At 32.6% G+C, this 19,991-nt stretch overlaps 2 protein-coding genes across 2 annotated transcripts in view; one reads left to right on the top strand and one right to left on the bottom strand.

Annotated features, from left to right (window-relative positions):
* LOC129233158 (WD repeat-containing protein 91-like) overlaps positions 1-11,469 on the bottom strand; it is a 47,914-nt gene extending 36,445 nt beyond the window's left edge. Inside the window, exons 1-4 of the mRNA XM_054867232.1 lie at positions 11,237-11,469; positions 10,868-11,132; positions 7,331-7,453; positions 731-813 (exon numbers count right to left, since the gene is read on the bottom strand). Of these exons, the coding sequence (XP_054723207.1) occupies positions 731-813; positions 7,331-7,453; positions 10,868-11,132; positions 11,237-11,356 (591 nt within the window). The 5' untranslated portion in view covers positions 11,357-11,469. The remainder of the gene's footprint in view (positions 1-730; positions 814-7,330; positions 7,454-10,867; positions 11,133-11,236) is intronic.
* Positions 11,470-11,924: 455 nt separating this feature from the next.
* Positions 11,925-19,991, top strand: part of LOC129233168 (ubiquitin thioesterase zranb1-B-like) — a 60,733-nt gene continuing 52,666 nt past the window's right edge. The window contains exons 1-2 of the mRNA XM_054867240.1: positions 11,925-12,123; positions 12,569-12,627. The gene's annotated coding sequence lies outside the window, so the exon portion shown is untranslated. The remainder of the gene's footprint in view (positions 12,124-12,568; positions 12,628-19,991) is intronic.

Raw genomic sequence — 19,991 nt, forward strand, 5'->3', positions numbered from 1 at the left:
TTAATGAGGGGACCACAAACCAGAAGCAGGTGCTCAACAATGACTGTACAATCAAACACAATTACAGGATTTTTCTGAGGGGTAAATTCCAGTGCTGCATCATTCCTCCCCCCCCCCTCAACCCTACTTTAAATATCTACCTCAAGTTCTAATTTTTTTTAAATAAAAGGATTGGGAAAAGTTGCAGTCAATCTATAGTGGTGTTAGGAAGAGAGGGTTGGGAGAGGCAGGGGCAGATACAAGGGTAGGTTCAAGGGGGTAATGACCCGCCTAAACTGTCAACAATATTATCCATCCACATTGCGTTCAAATTCTTCCTGAATTAAATGCCAACTTTTGCAGCAATATTTTTAATTCATCAATTATGCTTTAAAGTAAATATTTAAAAAGCTACTTAATTTCCTTGCTTAAGAAGTAAAGTAATAATGCTTAAGCTCTCCTCAGTGCCTTATTCCTTTCAATTTAATGCTTAATGATGACACAAAAGATCATCTCTGAAAATTTCTAAAACTAAATTACTTAAGATTGCACGGCAAAAAGCAATTTTTCATGAACTTTTTATATATTAAAAAAAAAAAAACTCTTGGTATTTCTGATTTTTCCAAATTGATAAAATTTTCTGACTTATCCATCATTTCCCAATCTTCTGGTCGCCATTCAGTTTCATTAAGTAAAGTGACAGACATTTGAAACGAAAATGCAATAGGATAGAATGAAAATGCATTATTACCTTCTTTTTCAGGGCTTCATTTTCTTCTGTCAACTGCTGAATTTTTAGTAATTCTTCCTCGTAGCTAAGCAAAGTGGGCATAGCTAAAAAAAAGTAAATAATACAGTTGAAAGTGACACCAAGCAAAATGAAACAGACAAAATATAACATGAAACACTTTAAGGAAGAAATTCATGCATTATGATTGCCCTTTTACCTTTTCAGGGATAGAATAGGTAGTGGTGTCCAATTTTTTTTACCCGTGGGCTCCACATTATACTAAGGTATTATTTCGCGAGCCACAGGGACGTAGCCAAAGGGTGGGGTCCATGGGGCCCGAACACCCCCTATAGGTCACTGTCCTCCTGCACTAACATAAACCGATTTTTCCAACACAAAAAAAAATTTTTTGAAAAATATTTTTTGTTTTTCATATTTTCATTAATTGACGGGAGTGGGGGGGGGGGGGGGGGGCTACAGAAGTCTTCAACCCGTGGTTCGCGTCCTTGTTCGCTTCACAGACCTGCCGAAAGGGAGACATTATCTTTGTCCCCTGCCCCGCAAGAAAATCGTCTAGCGGCGCGTAAATTCCTAGTTCTCAGATTTAAAACCATCCGAAAAGGACACATTTTCTTAGTGCCCCTCTCCGCAAGGAATCGCCGGCAGCTCATAAACAAACATTTATTAAGTAAGACAAAACAACGTTAGATGAAGCACAAATTTGCAAATTACAGCAGACACGTGTTTCGGCGTTACAGGGAATGCCTTTTTCAATGCAAAAAATAATGAGCTTATGGATGAAAAGACATCTGACAAAACATTTATTTTCAAGGAAAATTTGATGAGAGTCATCAATGATGAAAACGTTGGACAGGAAATTTGTAGGAATGTTTTTGCGGGAAGGTCATACAAAGAGGAAAGTGACACTTGATGAGATGTTTTCCTGAGCAGATCCCCTTCTGTTTTTTATTGGACAGTCGTGGTGTCCGGTGGGATCAGCCGCCCTTGTAATATAGCACCGTCTTTTCAGAAGGTGCCTAAGGCTCCTAGAGTCGTGGACTCTGTCAGGTCGTACATTGACTTTTTCTATCGCTGCCATTGGTATTGGTCGGTTGCACGAATGTTTTCCTCCAAAGTTAAAAGGGGAAAATCATGAACAAAACCATAAAAACATGAGAAAAATTTAGCCGACCCCCCCCTCCGCCCCACTGGGTAAGTTGTATTGCAGTTTTTTTAATGTTTTTGTTTTTCTTTTTTTAACATTTGGAGCAATTTTTTGCATTGTTTCCGCATTGAAAAATTTTGTTCAGACAAAAATAGCATCGAATATCATTTCATTTTTTAACTAATCAATTCAATTTATTTCACTTATAATTTTCATTCCTAACAATGATTGATTACTTATATCATTGTGTCCCGGAAGATCGCAACTTTTAGCATTGATCAAATGCCTTTCTACAACCATGAAACTAATGTCTGGAAATTCGTTCTGAATATTTGTTCATTTTCATCACAAGGTAACAGAGAGATTTTTTTTTCTTTCACTCTTTCTGAGCAAAAATGTAACGAAAAGAAATAAGAACTTTTGCGAATGTTTTACCTTTTGCGTTTTAGATATGATCTATAAAAAAAAGGGAAAAATATGCATCTGGACGTAAAAAAAGATGAATAAATAAAGGTTAATACTAATGTAACAAAATTGATTTCAGCGATATCAAAGTTTAAAATAACGACGAATTTAATTAAAATTTTTTTTGAATGTGTTCGGTTATTTAAATTTGGAATGATTAACGCATGTGTAAAGATGCAAGTTTAAAGATATATATACATTTCAATGAAATTATTTTAAATCATTATTTTAAAATAGTAACTGAATTATGTTCACGAGGTCAAAAGGAAAGAGTCATAAATTAGTTTTAATTGAAAAAATATATTTTCTTCTATCTTCTAGTTCCATTTTTCGAATAAGATACGAAATAATATTCGTGTATATACTTCAATTAGCAAATTTTTTATAGCTATTTACTGAATTCTTTGTATTGAAGAATTATTTAATAAGTCTCTGTACATTCATAATTAAAAATCACAGTAGACTCCAAATGCAAAAATAATATAGTTGTTATTCTTGTCCTCATATATATAATAGCGAATGATCGAGTAACGCTCATGACGTCATCAACAATGAAACTCGTGCCATACCATGATAATTTGATAACATGTTTTAGTAATGTTTAAAATGCTGGGAAAGGCTTTATTTTGGCAAGGCTGAACTTGATCCGGTAACTTAGCTGTTTTACTGGTATGACTGTGTCATTTCAGGGCACTGAAGAATCGAAAATGTGGTCAACACTGAACACTATCTACTGAAGCTTAGAGTTAAAATGTCAACTATCAAAATGTCACCAAATGGGCAATTGCTTCGTTCAAATGTGGAATTAAATTTCATCTGTCATATCTTGAGGGACGATTTTCTAGTTATATAATTTCAAAACATCAGTTTTAATCTTTAGATTATAACATCTGATGACTTAGAGCAAAATATTTACTTAGAGCAAATTGAGGCTTCAAACAACCTATAAACCTTTTATATTTGTCACTGAAAGATGATTAGATTTTTACACAATATCTAATTTTGGTGCTGCTCTATTATCACAAATAGGGAAAAGATTACCTCCTGAAAGATTGAAATCGGATGACTACCGCCAAAAGTAGAAATTTAAAATTTTTATATTTGCATATTGTTAGTAAAAAAGCTAGGGTTTAGAGTGTCAAATTTTGTTGTGATAATTCATTGCTGTTACTATCGGTAATTTCCCCTACAGTTGTTTAAATTGAAATTTTAAATTTAGAATGGAACATTTTGCACATAAGTTGTTTTGAATCAGCATAATGAATAGAACTACGGATTTGATTTGGTTTATTTGCTTTCCTGCAGATGGGAAAAGACTATACATAAAAATATTATGTATATACAATACGTTCGTAACTGCATTCAGACTCATGAATTCATTTTCCTAAGTTCCAAAAGTAATACTTCCTCTTATCACCCTTCAGTGACCCTGCATGCGAAACTCCTTATATAGAAAATGTCGAAGAAAAATGTTTAATATAAGGTTCATTCAAATGAAAACAGCTCTGTGCGCCTAACTTCACATTAGACATTCGACGACGCACGTAACTGCATGAATGGAGACACTATATATTGGTAGAGAGACTGACGCATGCGCAACGTTTTATGTTGCACAGTGACAGTGTGGTTTAACGCCAAAGAAAAGGTGGTCACACAAGTTATCGTCCACTACGATACAGGTCCTTTTTTGACCACAAGGGTCCACTCAGGGGGAGAGGGCCCACTCCCTGGACCCACTCCTTGTCGAGTTCCTGAAACGGGGAACTACCATCAATGCTCAGTGTTATCAAGCCACTTTACAGAGCCTTAGATGAGTCAATAAACCGAAAGGGCCAGGCATGTTGTCCACATACGGCCAATGCAGTGATGACAACATTGCAGAAGCTTTGGTGGAGCTGGAACATCCACCGTGCACCCTTTCACAGGTGCAGACCTTTCACTGTGTGACTTACATGTTTTTGAACCTCTAAAACAAGCTATTCGCAGATTATACACTGGATATCGCGGATATCACAATGAACGACAAAGTGTGCGACTGGGTTCAGTCCTGAATCCGATAGAGCCACCTAAACTTCTTCAAAGATGGAATTGACCCCCTGGTGTTGCAATGGAATAAATATGACAACAGTTTTGGTGACTATTTTTGAATTAGTAAAATCGTAACCATTACTTTAGGCTAGTGACCACGTTTCATTTGAATGCCCCTTATATATTTGATGGCCTGATAAGTAGTATTTATAAACAAATTATCATTCAAATTTTCTTAAAAATTTTGATATGGAAATTTTATTGTTTAACGATATTGTTTACGATAAATTAATATCGTAAATACAATAACTGATGCTTAGATATCTATTTAAGCAATACATCACAAGAAAATACTTATTAAAGAGTAACGAAACTTGTATGTATTTTAGTTGTTTGAACAGCTTTAATGAAGTTTTCCTAAGCTTTTATGTGAAAATACTATAAACAAATGAAGATGAGAAGTATCGTTCCATTTCTTATCGTTATATGAATTCTAAAAATTTAAATGAATAAAGAAACATTTCTAGCTTCTCTTTAATGAGCAGTGAGCCTGGCGATATTTTCGTCCGTAGAAGCATTAAATTTTGTCCAAAATCCAATTCGAAACTTTCAGGGATGGGGAATTATGGAGCATTCATTGAGCTAGACAGTTGATAATGCAGTTAAAACAAATATGAGCATTTTTTTAAGCAAATATATTGCAAAGTTTTAATTATCATACTAATATTATATCATTACTTAATTAAGCTAATTATCATACGTGTTAATTGCAGTTTTAATTGGAATAGTATTAATTTATACAATTAACAATTAATGCTTCCGATTTAGCATGCCTCCATTTTTAAAGTTCGTGCAACCTTGGACCCCCCCCCCCCTAACAAAATCCTAGCTACATGCCTGCGAGCCAGAACACATATAAGATTTTTAAAAACTATGGATAACATACTAAAATGGCAGAAAGTTACATGAATCGCTGTCATTATCACTTAATGGTTTTATTTTATTAATGAGAAGTTTAAATCCGTTTTTCAGATACCAAATTCAGAATTTTCGGCTGCAAATTTTTAAGTTTTAAAAATTTCCTGTACGTAGGAAACAAAAATGCAGGAACGAAAAGAAAAAGTTCAGTGGCCGCTAAATGGTGACTCAGCAGCAATTGCTACCGACTTATTGGAATAAGTTTTGCAGTTGCATTGGAAAAGTTCTAGAATGTGCTTTTAAACTCAAAAGAAAGGAAAAAAAAATTAAACAAAATAGAAAATAGGCCACACGGATCCACTTCGTGGGCCACATTTGACCAGCTACTGGGCTATGCCATCAGAACAATAGAAATTTAAAGAGAAAAAATATGATTATAATTGTAACAGAAGTATTTAAAAAAAACAAAACTCATATTAAACTATAACTTTGTTAATAAAAATTAAATATAAAATAATTCAAGCTGATTCAGATTCAATTGAATCGATTATTTCAGAAAAGGCGTAAGTTCAACGGATTTCTGCAGGACTTATGCCTTTCCAAAAATAATCCAATTGAATTCTCTACATTAAACACATCATACGTTTTTTGACTTAATCAATTTTTTAACTCTTTCGAATTATGTTGAAGCATTATTTCAAATTGTTTTAATTATCAAATAAATATTAATGAAAAACATGGTTAAGATCTCAGTTGTATGTTTTTATTAAAGTCTTATTTGGATTATGTGCATTCTTTAGTACATTTTCAAAATCCAGAATTTCTCAGTTGTTGTTATTTTCATTGGTTTTTACCAGTTTTTGGCGAGGTCCTGAAAAAAATTCCATTTTGCTGGTCAAATACAAATGTAACGACCAGCAACAGGCAAGTGGCCCAGCTAAGCTGGTACTATTCAATTTATTAGTCCCCAATGAAGATCAATGGCCCTCTTACAACTATCCACCCCCTTGCTCATTACCACCTCTTCCGGTAAGCTGTTGCAAGTGCCCACAACCCTACTAAAGCAGTAGTTTTTCCTTATTTCCAGGTTAGCATGAGATTTGAATAGCTTAAAACAATGGCCCCTCGTCCTGCTTTCTGTGCAAAAATTTAATCCATTAACATCATTCATTTTGAAAAATTTAAACAACTGAATCATGTCTCCTCTGATCCTCCTTTGCTCCAGGCTATACATATTAAGCCTATTAAGTTAATTGGTATCATAATCTAAATCTGAAAGTCTCCTTACTAGTCTAGTTATCCTTCTTTGAACCCTTTCCAATACACAAATATCTTTCCTCAGATAATGCGACCAAAACTACACAGCATACTCCAAATGGGGTCTTCCTAAACTCCTATATAAAGGCAGAAGAACCTTCTTAGATTTGTTGGAAATAGACCTATTGATAAACCCAAGCATTCTGTTGGCTTTGTTACTTGCAATGCTGCACTGTTGACTAAATTTGAAGTCCTGATTTATTAAGATACCCAAATCAATAACATTTTCTGCCAGACTAATGATTGAACCTTGTAAACTATAACTTGTACGATTATTTCCGTGACCTAAGTGTAGCACTTGACATTTCCCTTCTTTAACTGCCAAACACCACTTATCTGCCCACTTAGTAATATGATCTAAATCCTCTTGAAGCTGATTTACTTGTTCTTCATTTTCTACAATCCACATAACTTTTACATCATCAACAAAACAATGCATGCTTCCAGAAATATTCTCATTGATGTCATTCATAAAAATAATAAACAAGAGAGGCCCTAAAACTGAACCATGAGGAACCCCGCCTAAAATATCACTCCATTTAAAATGATTTCCACTCACAACTGCTCTTTGTTTCCTTCCAGTCAGCCAATTTCTAACCCAAAGTAAAGACAATAACCAACTCAAACCTCTCATTGAGCTGTCTTTTTAATTATAGAAATAAAATATGCAGTAATGTGTTTACAAGTAACCAACTCTGTTAAAAATAATAACTAAAAAAATATTATACCTGCACTTTGGAAAACCACACTAACGAAGTTGTGTAAAGAAAGTAACATTGTATCTTGCCACTGGCGAGAAAAGTAGACAGAAAAACTAGGATGCTCATCAGCATTCTTAATGAAAGGAATGGCTGGAAATAAAGCATTAAGTAAAAACTTTTGCTAAATACCAAAAAATAGTATTATAATGATTTTAAATTTTTGAGAGTGCTATAAATAGTTCTTTTAAAGTTAAAAAAAAAACATTTCTCTGTTTTCAAAAATCATTTATTACCTTCAAGCACTGTCACACACACAGTACTGCAGTATATTAACTTACAAAATCTATTCAAGTTTATAGTCATCTTTTGTATCCGAAACAATTTTAGAGTCTGAAGTCCTACGCCAGCTGTGTGTAGTAAATAGAAATACTACTAAAATAGCACGGACTTTGCAGATGGCCATGAGGGAAAAGATGCTTTCATTGTAGCAAAACTGTAACAGAAGTAAAGGCACTAAAATGCAGAAATTCAACTCGAAACAAGCTTTTATTACATAAAACAGTGTAGATAAAAACTCGATTGAAAGTACGGGCAGAAACTTTCTGTACATCAACACCATCTTTAGTTCTTTGTTTAGTTGGCTGTTTCACTTTAATTTTGAACGCAGCTGTACAATGTTTTCGAATAGCACATTTCAATGAGTTTTATATGCAATAAATAATTAATTTATGAAACATAACACATCTAAAAATGTATCAGATGTGATAAACTATATAATTACTTCAGATAAATATGGGGAAAACAAAATTTTTACTATTTGACAGAATTTTGTTGAAAAAAAAAAAAAAACAGAGAAATGTTCTTTCTTGTTCTTTTAACACATTTACAAAATTAGGATTTTAAACTGCAGAAAACATTTTTGCATATTTTACTTCTAATAGTTTTGCTCAATTTAACATCTCTCTTAAGTTTAAAAAATTCTGTGTCTACGTATTTTTAGACACAGAAATTTACAAGCATTGTCACACAGAAAGTCACAAACAATTTGCAAGCAAGCATTCAAATTTGTTTTGTATATTTAAACAGTCAAACCTGGCATGTAAAGTAGCTTAGGCAACGTTTAGAATAAATAACAATTAACAGTTCAAATTTAAAAAAACTTTTTGCCCAGAGCAGTAGGGGAAGGTGGGACATGTTGGACTGGTCTCAGTTATTTTAATACTATTAATATTTTTTATTTTATTTTATGACCAATAAATAGCACCTATGATCCTACAAATCCTATAATGAAATTACATCGTACAGTTATATTGAAATTTTTTTTTCCAAATATAAGAAGCATTGAATATTTTCAATGCTTCTTATAACTCGGGGACGGTGCCAGAGGACTGGAAGCTGACTAACATAACGCCAATCTTCAAGAAGGGGTCTAAAGGTATTGCTGGGATTATAGACCTGTAAGTTTGACTTTGGTGATTTGTAAGATTTTCGAAACTTTGATCAAAATTAAGATCATGAAGTTCTTAGAGACTAATAGTCTGCTGACTAGTTTGCAGTATGGTTTCAGGAAAGGTAAATCCTGTACTACTAATTTATTGCATTTCTACGACAAGGTTACCTCAGCTTTAGATAACAAAAAATGTGTGGATGTTGTTTATATTGATTTTCAAAAAGCTTTTGACAAGGTACCGCATGTTGCTCTTCTCAGCAAGTTAGCTGACATTGGAATAGGAGGAAAAACTTTACTTTGGGTTAGAAATTGGCTTACTGGTAGGAAGCAAAGAGTAGTTGTGAGAGGAAATCATTCTAATTGGAGTGATGTTTTAAGTGGGGTTCCTCAGGGATCAGTTTTAGGGCCTCTTTTGTTTATTATATTTATGAATGACATCGATGAAAATATTTCTGGAAGCATGAATTGTTTTGCTGATGATGTAAAAGTTATGGGGATTGTCGAAAATGAAGAACAAGTAAATCAGCTTCAAGAGGATTTAGATCATATTACTAAGTGGGCAGATAAATGGGGGATGGCAGTTAATGTATGGAAATGTCAAGTGCTACACTTAGGTCGTGGAAATAAGCGTATGAGATATCATTTACAGGGTTCAGTCATAAATGAGGCAAAAATGTTATGGATCTGGGTATCTTAATAAATCAGGACTTCAAGTTTAGTCAACAGTGCAGTATTGCTAGTAACAAAGCCAACAAAATGCTTGGGTTTATCAATATATCTAATTTCAAACAAATTTAAGAAAGTTCTTCTGCCTTTATATAGGAGTTGAGTAAGACCCCATTTGGAGTATGCTGTGCAGTTTTGGTCGCCTTATCTGAGGAAAGATATTTGTGTATTGGAAAGGGTTCAAAAAAGGGTAACTAGACTAGTAAGGGGAATTTCAGATTTAGATTATGATGCCAGGCTAAATAGTCTTAATATGTATAGCCTGGAGCAAAGGAGGATCAGAAGGGACATGAGTCAGTTGTTTAATTTGATCAAAATTAATGATGTTAATGGATTAAATTTTTGCACCGAAAGCAGGAAGAGGGGTCATTGTTTTAAGCTACTCAAATCTTAGGCTAACCTGGAAATAAGGAAATACTACTACTTAGTATGGTTGTGGGCACTTGGAACAGCTTACCGGAAGAGGTGGTAATGAGCAAGAATGTGGATAGGTTTAAGAGGGTCATTGATCTTCATTGAGGACTAATAAATTTACTAGGACCAGCCTAGCTGGGCCCAGGAGCCTGTAGATGGTCCTCACTTTTGTATTTGTATTAGTATAATAGGATTCTTTTCTTTTTGGAGTTGTTTCATGCAATGCAATGAAGAAAAAAAGAGCTTTTCCCCCCTCGCAAATATTGATTAACTTTGCAGAAAAGCAATATAAGATTTATCCTTCCAAAACCAAGTCCAATAAAAGTGCTACTTCCAAAGCTTAAGAAGTAGTTCTTTTATATTCCCAGATATCATTTAATGTATCCTTAGTCAACTTTAATCTACATTAATTGTCTCATGAATATTCAATAATTGATTTTTCTTTTGATTTTTAAAAAATAATTGTGCACTAATGGTGAATACTTATGGTGCTTACACTAATGGTGCTGTTTTTAAATAGGCATTAATTATCAATCAAAATCAATTTAATATGCTCTATTGATCTATTTTTCACTCTACACTTAAAAGAAAATAAGGTAATTACAAAGTTTGATAGTATTTATCACTAAAGTTATAACAAATGTTGTTTGAGTTATACGGTCCAATGTACCCCACCCCTGGGGCACGTTGGTCCACTTTACAATATTCCGTTAAAAAATAAAATAAAAAAAGTTTACCAATTCCACCCTTCCAAAAAAATCTGTGGTGTTGAGAAGTGTTTAGTGAAACTTATCGTAGAAAATAGAACTGCTCATTAAATTTTTTGATGAGATAGAAAATGATAAGTAAAAAAGTGGACCAACGTGTCCCACCTCCCCTTATAGACTACTTAAGCTCTTGCACCACAAAACCCAACTAACCAACCAACCAAACTTTGAAAACTGCAATAAACAAGTAAAAAACTTATATTTTACCAAACCATTCTTTCCATTCAGGTTGACCTTGCAAATCAGGAGTCATCTTTTCGAAAAAATCTAACAGTTTATCCTGACGACCAGATGAAATGCAAGTTACCAAGTACATGCGTAAAAGAGCAACTTCTAATTTTCTCGCAGTACCAAGAAAAGAGTACTCCAATCTTGAAAAAAATCTTTGGTCCAAATGAGCCCATGCTTCTCTTAAGGCTGTTAGGTCTAAGTTAACGATACAGCTGCTTAAATGTTCCACTATGCGATCAGGCTAATTAAAATAAAAAGTTGTACAAAAATGAAAAGGAATAAAAAAATAAATCAATAAAATTCATTTTTAAAGAAAGAAAAAAGAAAATAGATGCAAAAACGCACTCGAAATCCTCTGTCCTTATCCGCTTTGACTTCGCTGTCAAAAGCTTTTAACGCAGATAAAAATCCACGAAATACTAAATAGTCCCGAACAAGTTCGTCCCCAAATCCTACAGCCGACATATTTATATACACTGTTTAAAGACCAACATATTTTCTAAAATAAATTATCACGTAAATCATTTTTTAAGCATTTATAAATAAAGTTCAAACTTTCAGACAGTAGAGCAACCACCCATCGCCATTCTACATAAACAACAAACAATTTATTCAGTCATGGTTAAAGTTATATTTTCTCTAAGAACAGGGAGGCCAACAACCACCCCATTAAATAGTTTCGGTTGAATGCAATATTGGTTTGCAAAGTTTATAAGCGATGTGAAATTTAAGATAATGAAACAAAATAAAACTTTTAGTCATCATATTGCTATAGCATATAGCAAAATGAAATTGAAGAGACAAAAGTCGAATAAATATGAAACTTTCATTTCGATTTGTTGAAGGACGATGTAACTATAGAGGCATTTAAGTCTATAAGATATGGCAGAATACAATCATTTAAAAACTTGCACGAATTACAGCCGAAAAAAATATTTTAAAACTTTTGTTTATCAACAAAACAAATAACATTCATATGAACAAGTCCCATGCATGGATGTATATAACAGATGATTATGCAAGCTGTGTGGTTAGAGATGGAGTGAAATAAGAAGTGAATTATCGAAATTTATTTCCTTTTATATTTCAATGCTATTTATAAAATACATGTTGGAATGTACGGAGATAAGACCAATTCGAAGCAAAAAAATTTTGAAAGTATTTATTCCTGCTAAGAATTTTTTTCATTAAATCTCTGTTTACATATTTATAAGCCTAGTTTAAAATTAAAGGTAAATAGCTTTTTTTAATACCTTATTTTAGGAATTAGAGTAAATTGTTCAATCTTTTGCAAAGAAAGAAAGTTATACTTATTTTCTATACATTGCTCCAAAGAAATCGTGATATTGTAATTCTAACAATTTTCAGTTGAGCTGATTTCTAATTTTAACCTGATTGCGCACCACTGATGATGTTTATGTTTTTGTTGCATTACATCTGTTTACCCTAGTTGAAAATCAATACCGTTCCTATGAAAGTATAATCTTGACTCAACGAATTCCCTAATAAAAGTGCAACTCATTTGCTTAAAGCAAGTTACGAAAGTTCTTATTAATTAAATGCATTTATGCTGCTCTTTAAACGTTCTTTGTTCCCTTAAGTTTTATTTCTATAATTTATGATTTCATTTTATTTTGTTGCATTTTAATTTTCATAGATTTTTAAGAAATTTTTTAGTTTCAGATGAGTTGATATGCATTTTAGAGTGAAGTTGAATATATCATCAGGAAGCATGTGTAAGTTGATTTTTTTTTTTTTTTGCATACCTAGTCTTGTTGATCAAGATAAAGTCTTACATTTTATATATTTTCCAAAGTTTTGGAAATCATAGACGATCAAAGTTTTGTTACTTCTCTGAAATTATGATAGGCATTCCTGACTTTTTTATTTATGGTCACTTTAATCTAAAGAACATTTATTTGTTCAGATAGAATCACAGGAGGACTTTTGAATGTTAAACAGTGTAGGATTGGCTTACTGCATCTTTCATAAAAAGTTTCCATGGAATGGATTAAAATGTAATTGAGATTTTAAAGTTATTTGAATACAAGATTTTGAAGTGTTAATTTTAGTGCAGAATGTAACAGTGGATCAATTAATAGAAAATGAACATCAATATAATCAAGTGAACTGAAACTTTATTATTTAAACATTTTACTTAATTACTTTATAATTTTTTCTGTTTTGTCTAAGTGAATATTAAAATGTCTATCTTAAAATTAAAAATTATTTTATGCATTATTTAACATGCATCTTGGATTTTATGCAAATTCAATTTCGAAAGCATGAGATTAGCCATCAATATTTATTGTTTTGCTTAGTATTTGCATTTTTTCTCCCTTTTAATATCAAAGTAATAAATGGTTTAGAGAAGTCTTTATTCATACATAAAAAGCTAAATTTTAATATTCTATCACCACGCTATTGTAATTTTATTGAATTCTTTTTTCGTCTTATTCTTCTTTATTTGTTTTTTCTTTTCACTCTGATGAAACTAACATAGTATTAAAATTCTCATATCAGCGTTTGCTGGTTTGTAAAGCTCAATTTTTGTACAAGATAAATACTGGAAATTTTTTCCTGAGAATTGAGTGGCAACCAGGGCTGCCATAGCTTTTGTTCCCCACTGAGATCTTGCTTTTTCAATAGAGACCTTGGGATTTTATTCGAATTTCTTGAATTTTTGGGTTTATTTAAGAAAAAGATACATGAACATTGAAGCACTGTTTGTACATTTTTCAAGGGACTATATAAAAAGCAAAATGAAAAAAAAAAAAAAATGATAGGTATACATTCATATGTATTGGACTCTGCAGGGAACAATTTAAAAAACATATCAATGATTAAAACGTATAAAAGAGAAACACATATAAACAGTGCTTTATTGTCTGTAATGATTTACCGATAAAGCATAATATTCTCATTACAATATGATTTTTTGGCATAGCAAACTAGAATGCACATGCTTAAAGTACATAAAATGATTATCTAGGGAAAAAAAATATCTAGTATTAGATGTTCTCCTGGGGGCAGTTCTCAAAAGGTGGGAACAAAAAAGTTAACTTTGAGCAATTTCAAAAATTTTCAAATTTGACATCAATTTTGCTTTTATTCTACAGCATGCATACTTAAAACACAATATATGAACATGAAAAGACAGCAGGTATTTGTAAAAATTGTTAATTAGCAAATCAAATCAGCAGTCTGTAGGTAACAGATTTTGGACATTGTTGTCCTGTAGGTAACGGATTTTGGACATCATCATAATGTAAGTTTCACCATTTTTGACAATTGTTAATCTGATTTTTAACTTTTCCAATGAAAATTTTATTGACTACTTTTTGAATTTTGAAATTTAATAATAAAGAGGAGATTAATAAAGTACTTGAATGGCTATACATACTGCTCTTTACATAAAATAAAGTTTTGGTATGATTTTGTAGAAGTTGATGAAAGGTAAAAAAAAAAAGCTTCATGGAAATAACTATACAAACTTGTAGCTTCTTTTATTAAATAACATTTGTATTTCTCTGGATTATTAACTTTCATTTCTGCAGATATTTTCCAAACTTAGAATGTACTTCTACCAGAACCTCACTTTTTGTTCTACTTCTAGGAGACATAATCTGGTATGAGCATTAAACTTTGCAATAAATCCTTTTGCAAATAGATATTAAAAATCAATAATGACTTCAAAAAGCATATAAATACAACACAAATTAAATAAAAGAACTTAATTAAATTGTTTAAAGCACTTTTTCAAAACATGTTGTTAATTCAAAAGGCTTAATATCTCTCAAATCTCAAGATAGAATGAAAATTACCAACTCATATTTGTTTACAAATCAACTGCACATGGGCGGATTTATGAGGGGGCAGAGGGGGACAATGCCCCCTCCCCCCAGTTTTGGGAGGACTTTATGTAGTAACAACACATTTTCCAAATATTAAAAAAAAATTTTTTTTTTCTCTTTTGAATAGTTCAGAAGCGCATGGGTGGATTTATAGGGGGGTCATATGGGGCAATGCCCCCCAGTTTTGGGAGAACTTTATATAGTAAAACACATCTTCCAAAATCTTAAAACAAAAAAATCATGACTTTTTCTTTTTTGAATAGTTCAATGAAAATGAAGAGAAAAGCAAATGTCCTTTTCTGATGGGAGAAAAGAAAAGGGGGGGGGGGGAACGAACATTAAATACAAATGGTACAGCTGTCACAGGGGTGCTGAAAATGTGTCTAAATTCACTATTTTGAACTGAAAACCATTTGGGCAAGTATATGAATGAAAATGTAAGCTAAACGAGCTATACATTAAGCTGCAACACTTATAATAATTGACGATTATTTTAACAAATTGGAACCTAAAGCAAAGGTTAAGAAATCCCCCCCCCCCCTATTGGCGCTAACAGAACGATCTACTCGTTATGATTTGTGTCCACATTTCAAGTATATTTATGCATAATATTTATGTTCTTAGTATATTAATTGGCCTTTTGAGAAATTCTAAAACACAAAAAACATAGTTTTTTTCCTTCTCTTTTTTTAAGAGAGAGAGAAAGAAAATTTATACTACTGCAAACTGAATTTCAGTTATCTGAGTGTTCTAATTACATGAATCTTTTTACTTAGAGTACAATTTTACTTACTTTACAAATACTGTTTAAAAAGTAAGGTAAGTCATAATCATCTAAGTCTAAGTGAGTCAGATCTTGACATTATTGAAATCCAAATAATTGAGTCATCAAAAGTTTTGGAAAAATTTGCTGAAATTTTATAAAAGTGTATAAAAAGCTAACAAAGATTGGTAAAATAGTAAAAATCTTTTAACCGTAAAAACTGACGAATTTTTGTTAAAATTTCAAACAAATCAAGCAAAAATTTGCAGGTAAGAGTGAATTACAAACATGGCCGAATTTGCCTATAAGGTAAACAAGCTATTGCTTAGGGCCCCTGTTTTGAAGTGGGTCCTAACTCCCCCCCCCCCCCAAAAAAAAAAAAAAATTCATGATTCGTTCCTTAAAAAATGGAAATTGCTTGAAAAAAACTAATTTCATTTTTAAGTGCTTGAAAATTTTGAATACTTGGAAAAGTGTGGCTACAAACCTTAAATTTTAAAATTTCTAACAAATGGTAGAGGGGGAAGAATGCCAAAATATGTCAAATTCAACTGCTTGCCACATCCTGTATTAAAAATGCAAAAATCATGGTTCTCATGTTTGTAACATATTATTTGAAATAAATTTTTGTAACTCACATAATTCATTTCTTGCTCTTTATTCAATCCCGAATGCAGTATTTTGGAAATTCTTTTGTATTGATTGTTTTTATCTTACTTCTTCTGCATATTGTCTATCTGTTTAGCACGGAAAAAAATACACACTACTTCTATTTCTTTTCGTTTTCTGCCCCACTTGCAACTGAAGAAAAGTTGTTGTCATGAGAAATCTGTTTTCTTTTTTCTTTTAAATTTAAAATAGTTATTTCTAACAAAGTTAGAACAAGACTGTAAAAATTTACAGCCAAGTACTAAAATATCAGAGACTGGAAAGTACAAATGAAGCGCGTTAAATAATTTTATTTATTCTAGAGTCCTTGAAAATAATTAGATAAGTCTTTGAAAATCCTAAGCAAAGTGGGCTCCAATTACTTCTACTGCATATTGTTAATCTGTTTAGCCAGAAAAAAAAAATGATACACTACCTCTATTCCTTTTCGTTTCTGAACTACTTATAATTAAAAAAAAAGTTGTTGTAATGAGAAATCTATAGTTTATTTTTTCTTTCAAACTTAAAATGGCTGTTTCTTACAAAGTTTGAACAATACTGTATAACTGTATAATCTAGTTATCACTTTCTATGTCTATCTAATTAACCTTTATAAGACTTCAAAATGCAGCATTTTATATCCATTTTACAAAATTTCCTCCGGGGGAGAAACCCCCGGCCCCCTAAAATTGGAGTCCTGCGTCACTCTCTTGATACCAACTCCCTCTCTTAAGGTGAATTCAAAAAGGACAGCATGAAAACACGCATTAATGAAAACGACACACAAAAAGTAAAGCATGGACTTATGCATCACAGGAAACAAACAAAAACATGAGAGTGGGGTGCAGTAAAAATGTTGCTAAAAAAGAAAAAAAAAATCCTGCCCCCCCCCCCCCCCCAGGAACTCAGTCCTAAATCCGCCTATGCAACTGCAGACGATTTTTTTTAACTCTAAAAAATTAAAAATAAAAAAAATTGCTAGCGCAGGTGATAAAGTCGCCGAAACTGGTGCAGCTGACGATAAACTACATTTGTCAAACTGGAATTCCCCTCTGGTAACCTTTAGTTTATCGTATACTGTGTTGTCGCCAATGGAGGTTTGCTTGGCAATTTTAGCGCAAAATGGCTTTCATTACGAACATAACCAGCCATGTTTCTACTGTAATTTATGTATTGTTCAATGTGTAATGTATTAATTATGCAAAATACCAATGGATTAAAGAAGATAACATTATAATAACCTTTTTTATTGAGGTTAGAAGACAGTGGATCATAAAAAATTATGAATAAACGGACAGAATTATCGGCGTCAAGATCGTAACGCCATTTGGACATCTCACATGTATGTTTAAGAAAAATCATTTTTCTTCGAAGATACTGCATAAAAGCTTATGAAAACACTTTTTAAACACAATTAAAAATAGATTCTGAGGATCGATAAATATCTTTAAAACAAAAACATCATATACTTAGTTCTCAAATAATAGCATTGTAAAGATCGTAACTTTTGGACATACATCAAATTTCAAACTTACGTTTTTTAAAAATCGTTTACAAAGTAAATAATCTATCTTTACTTTTGTTATTTGTGTAAAATATTAACAAAAAGTTATTCAGTGTAAGATTAATTTCTTTAATTTTTTTTTGAAACGCATGGAAATAATTAAAAAAAATTTTTTTTTTGATGGTACATTTGCTCAGTTAACATTTTGGTATGTCCGAAATTGTGCCTTTTAGCAAAAAAATATTTTTTTAAGGGCATTTGAAGAGCATTTTTTCCATAATTTATGTCAATTCTTGTCTCTATACAGTATTATAGTTTAACTCAAAATTTTTTGAGTTAATTAAAATGAAAGTTATTTGGTGTTGAAGCTTCAAAGTTGAGGTCTGTGTTTGCTCCCACCTTTTGAGAACTGCCCCTGGATGTTATTTCTCTCCTCATGTTGTATATCTTTTCTGCCTTTTTTGTACTATCTGTATAATTGTATCAAGTCCAGACCGGTGGTGGATCCAGACAATCCTCTTGGGAGGGGCGAATGGCTAATAAATTATGGAAAGGGAGGGAGGGGCATTAACTAACTAAAAAAAAAAATTAAGTTTAAAAACTGAAACATGTAGTTTTTTATTATTTTTATTTCCGATAATATTTGTGGCTAATAAGCAATAAGCGGGGGAGGAGGGGAGGGTAACTAACTAGAATATATTATATTTTTAGGTTTAAAAACTGAAGAAAAAAGAAGGAAAAAAAGAGACAGTAATGGCAGCAGTATCAAATTTTCGCCCCGTCCGAAAAAAAAAGAAAAACTGCAGCCGCCACTGGGCTCTAACTCTAAAATTTCATTCTAAAAATGCAGTTTTCTACAATCTGTGGTAGTATAAAGAGGAAGGGGAGGTTTTTTCCGGAAATTTTTTGAAATTGAAGCTTCAACAATGCGACTGTCGGTCATCTTAGATGAGTTGAAGAGAAAAGATGGGATTCAGTTGCATTTCGGTATTGTGGAGTTCCAAAATAAGTGAAGGGAGATTCGAAGCCCCCCCCCCCCCACCCAGAAAATTTTTTTTGGAAATGAAGTCTTAAAATGAAATTGTGGGCCATCTATGATGACATTGTGGTAAAGCATGGGTTTCAGAACTTTTCCCTAGAAATATTTTGATATTGAAGGGCCAAAAATGCAGCTTGTTCAAAACTGGTGTCTTAAAAATGCTATTGTTAGCCAACTTTGGCAGTGTTAAAAGAAGCGATGCAGTTGAAGAATTTTCCCTCCACTTTTCAATAATGAAGTTTCCAAAGATACAATTTTGTACAACCCTAAATGATGGTATGGGATAGGGGGTTCTCCCCCGAAAATTTCCCAGAGTTGAAGTTCTAAAAACACAACTTTAGGCCATCATTAATGACCAAGGACGCAGCCTGCGATTGATGGTCAAGGGGTCAGAGCACCCACACCCCCGAAATTTTCAAAGTTTCACTTGCTATAAAAAACAAATCAACAAAAATTTTGTTTTTCAAACTTCAACTCGAAAAAATGTAAGTTGTCCCCTCATGGGCGCCCATATGCAAAATTGTAAGGGGGAGGGGGCTCAGAAATTTTAACCATGGTTTAGCAGGATATTTTCCCTATGGATGCAGATTTCAGGATAGATTAAAGTCGTTAAAATTTGACATTTTTAATCATTTATTCATTAATGACTGGAGAAGAAATATTTTTATATTTTTGCAAAGAAAAAAGTACTAAAAGCAAGGAAGTTCTAATTTCCAAGGAGGGGGACTCAAGCCCCCCCTTGGCCCCCTATAGGGGTGCCCTTGTGTCCCCCAACCTCCCCTCCCCTCCAATACCAGCAAAGATTGTCTAAACTTTTCTTTTTAGGGCTTCAATTCCAAAAAAATTTCCAAGGGAATGCCCCCGAAAAGTGGTCCCCAAATTTCTTTTCCCACTCAATACCGAAGATCTTCTACAAATTGCCTTTTTAAAAGCTAACTTCAAAATTTTTGCGGGGGAATGTCTCTCCGCCCTCTCCCTGACATCATTAAAGATAGTTTTAAATTTGGTTTTCAGGGCTTGAATTTAAAAAAAATTCTGGTGAGAAGCTTCCAGAAACTCTCATCCCTAACATCATTTGGCAACTATCACTAATTAGGCCAAACTAATCCTTGTTGCATAATGCAAAATATGGATGACTCACTTACTAAATCGATTAACTCCATAAAACAAAAAGTGGAGAAAAGTGATGAAGAACATAGTGTTATCCATAGGAGTGAGTAGGCCCTTGTGTTATATTTTTTGCCATCACATGGTCAGAAATGTACTTAACCAAAACTTGAATATAAATTCAC

Source organism: Uloborus diversus, chromosome 1 (genome assembly GCF_026930045.1).
Source record: "Uloborus diversus isolate 005 chromosome 1, Udiv.v.3.1, whole genome shotgun sequence".
Classification (NCBI taxonomy): domain Eukaryota; kingdom Metazoa; phylum Arthropoda; class Arachnida; order Araneae; family Uloboridae; genus Uloborus; species Uloborus diversus.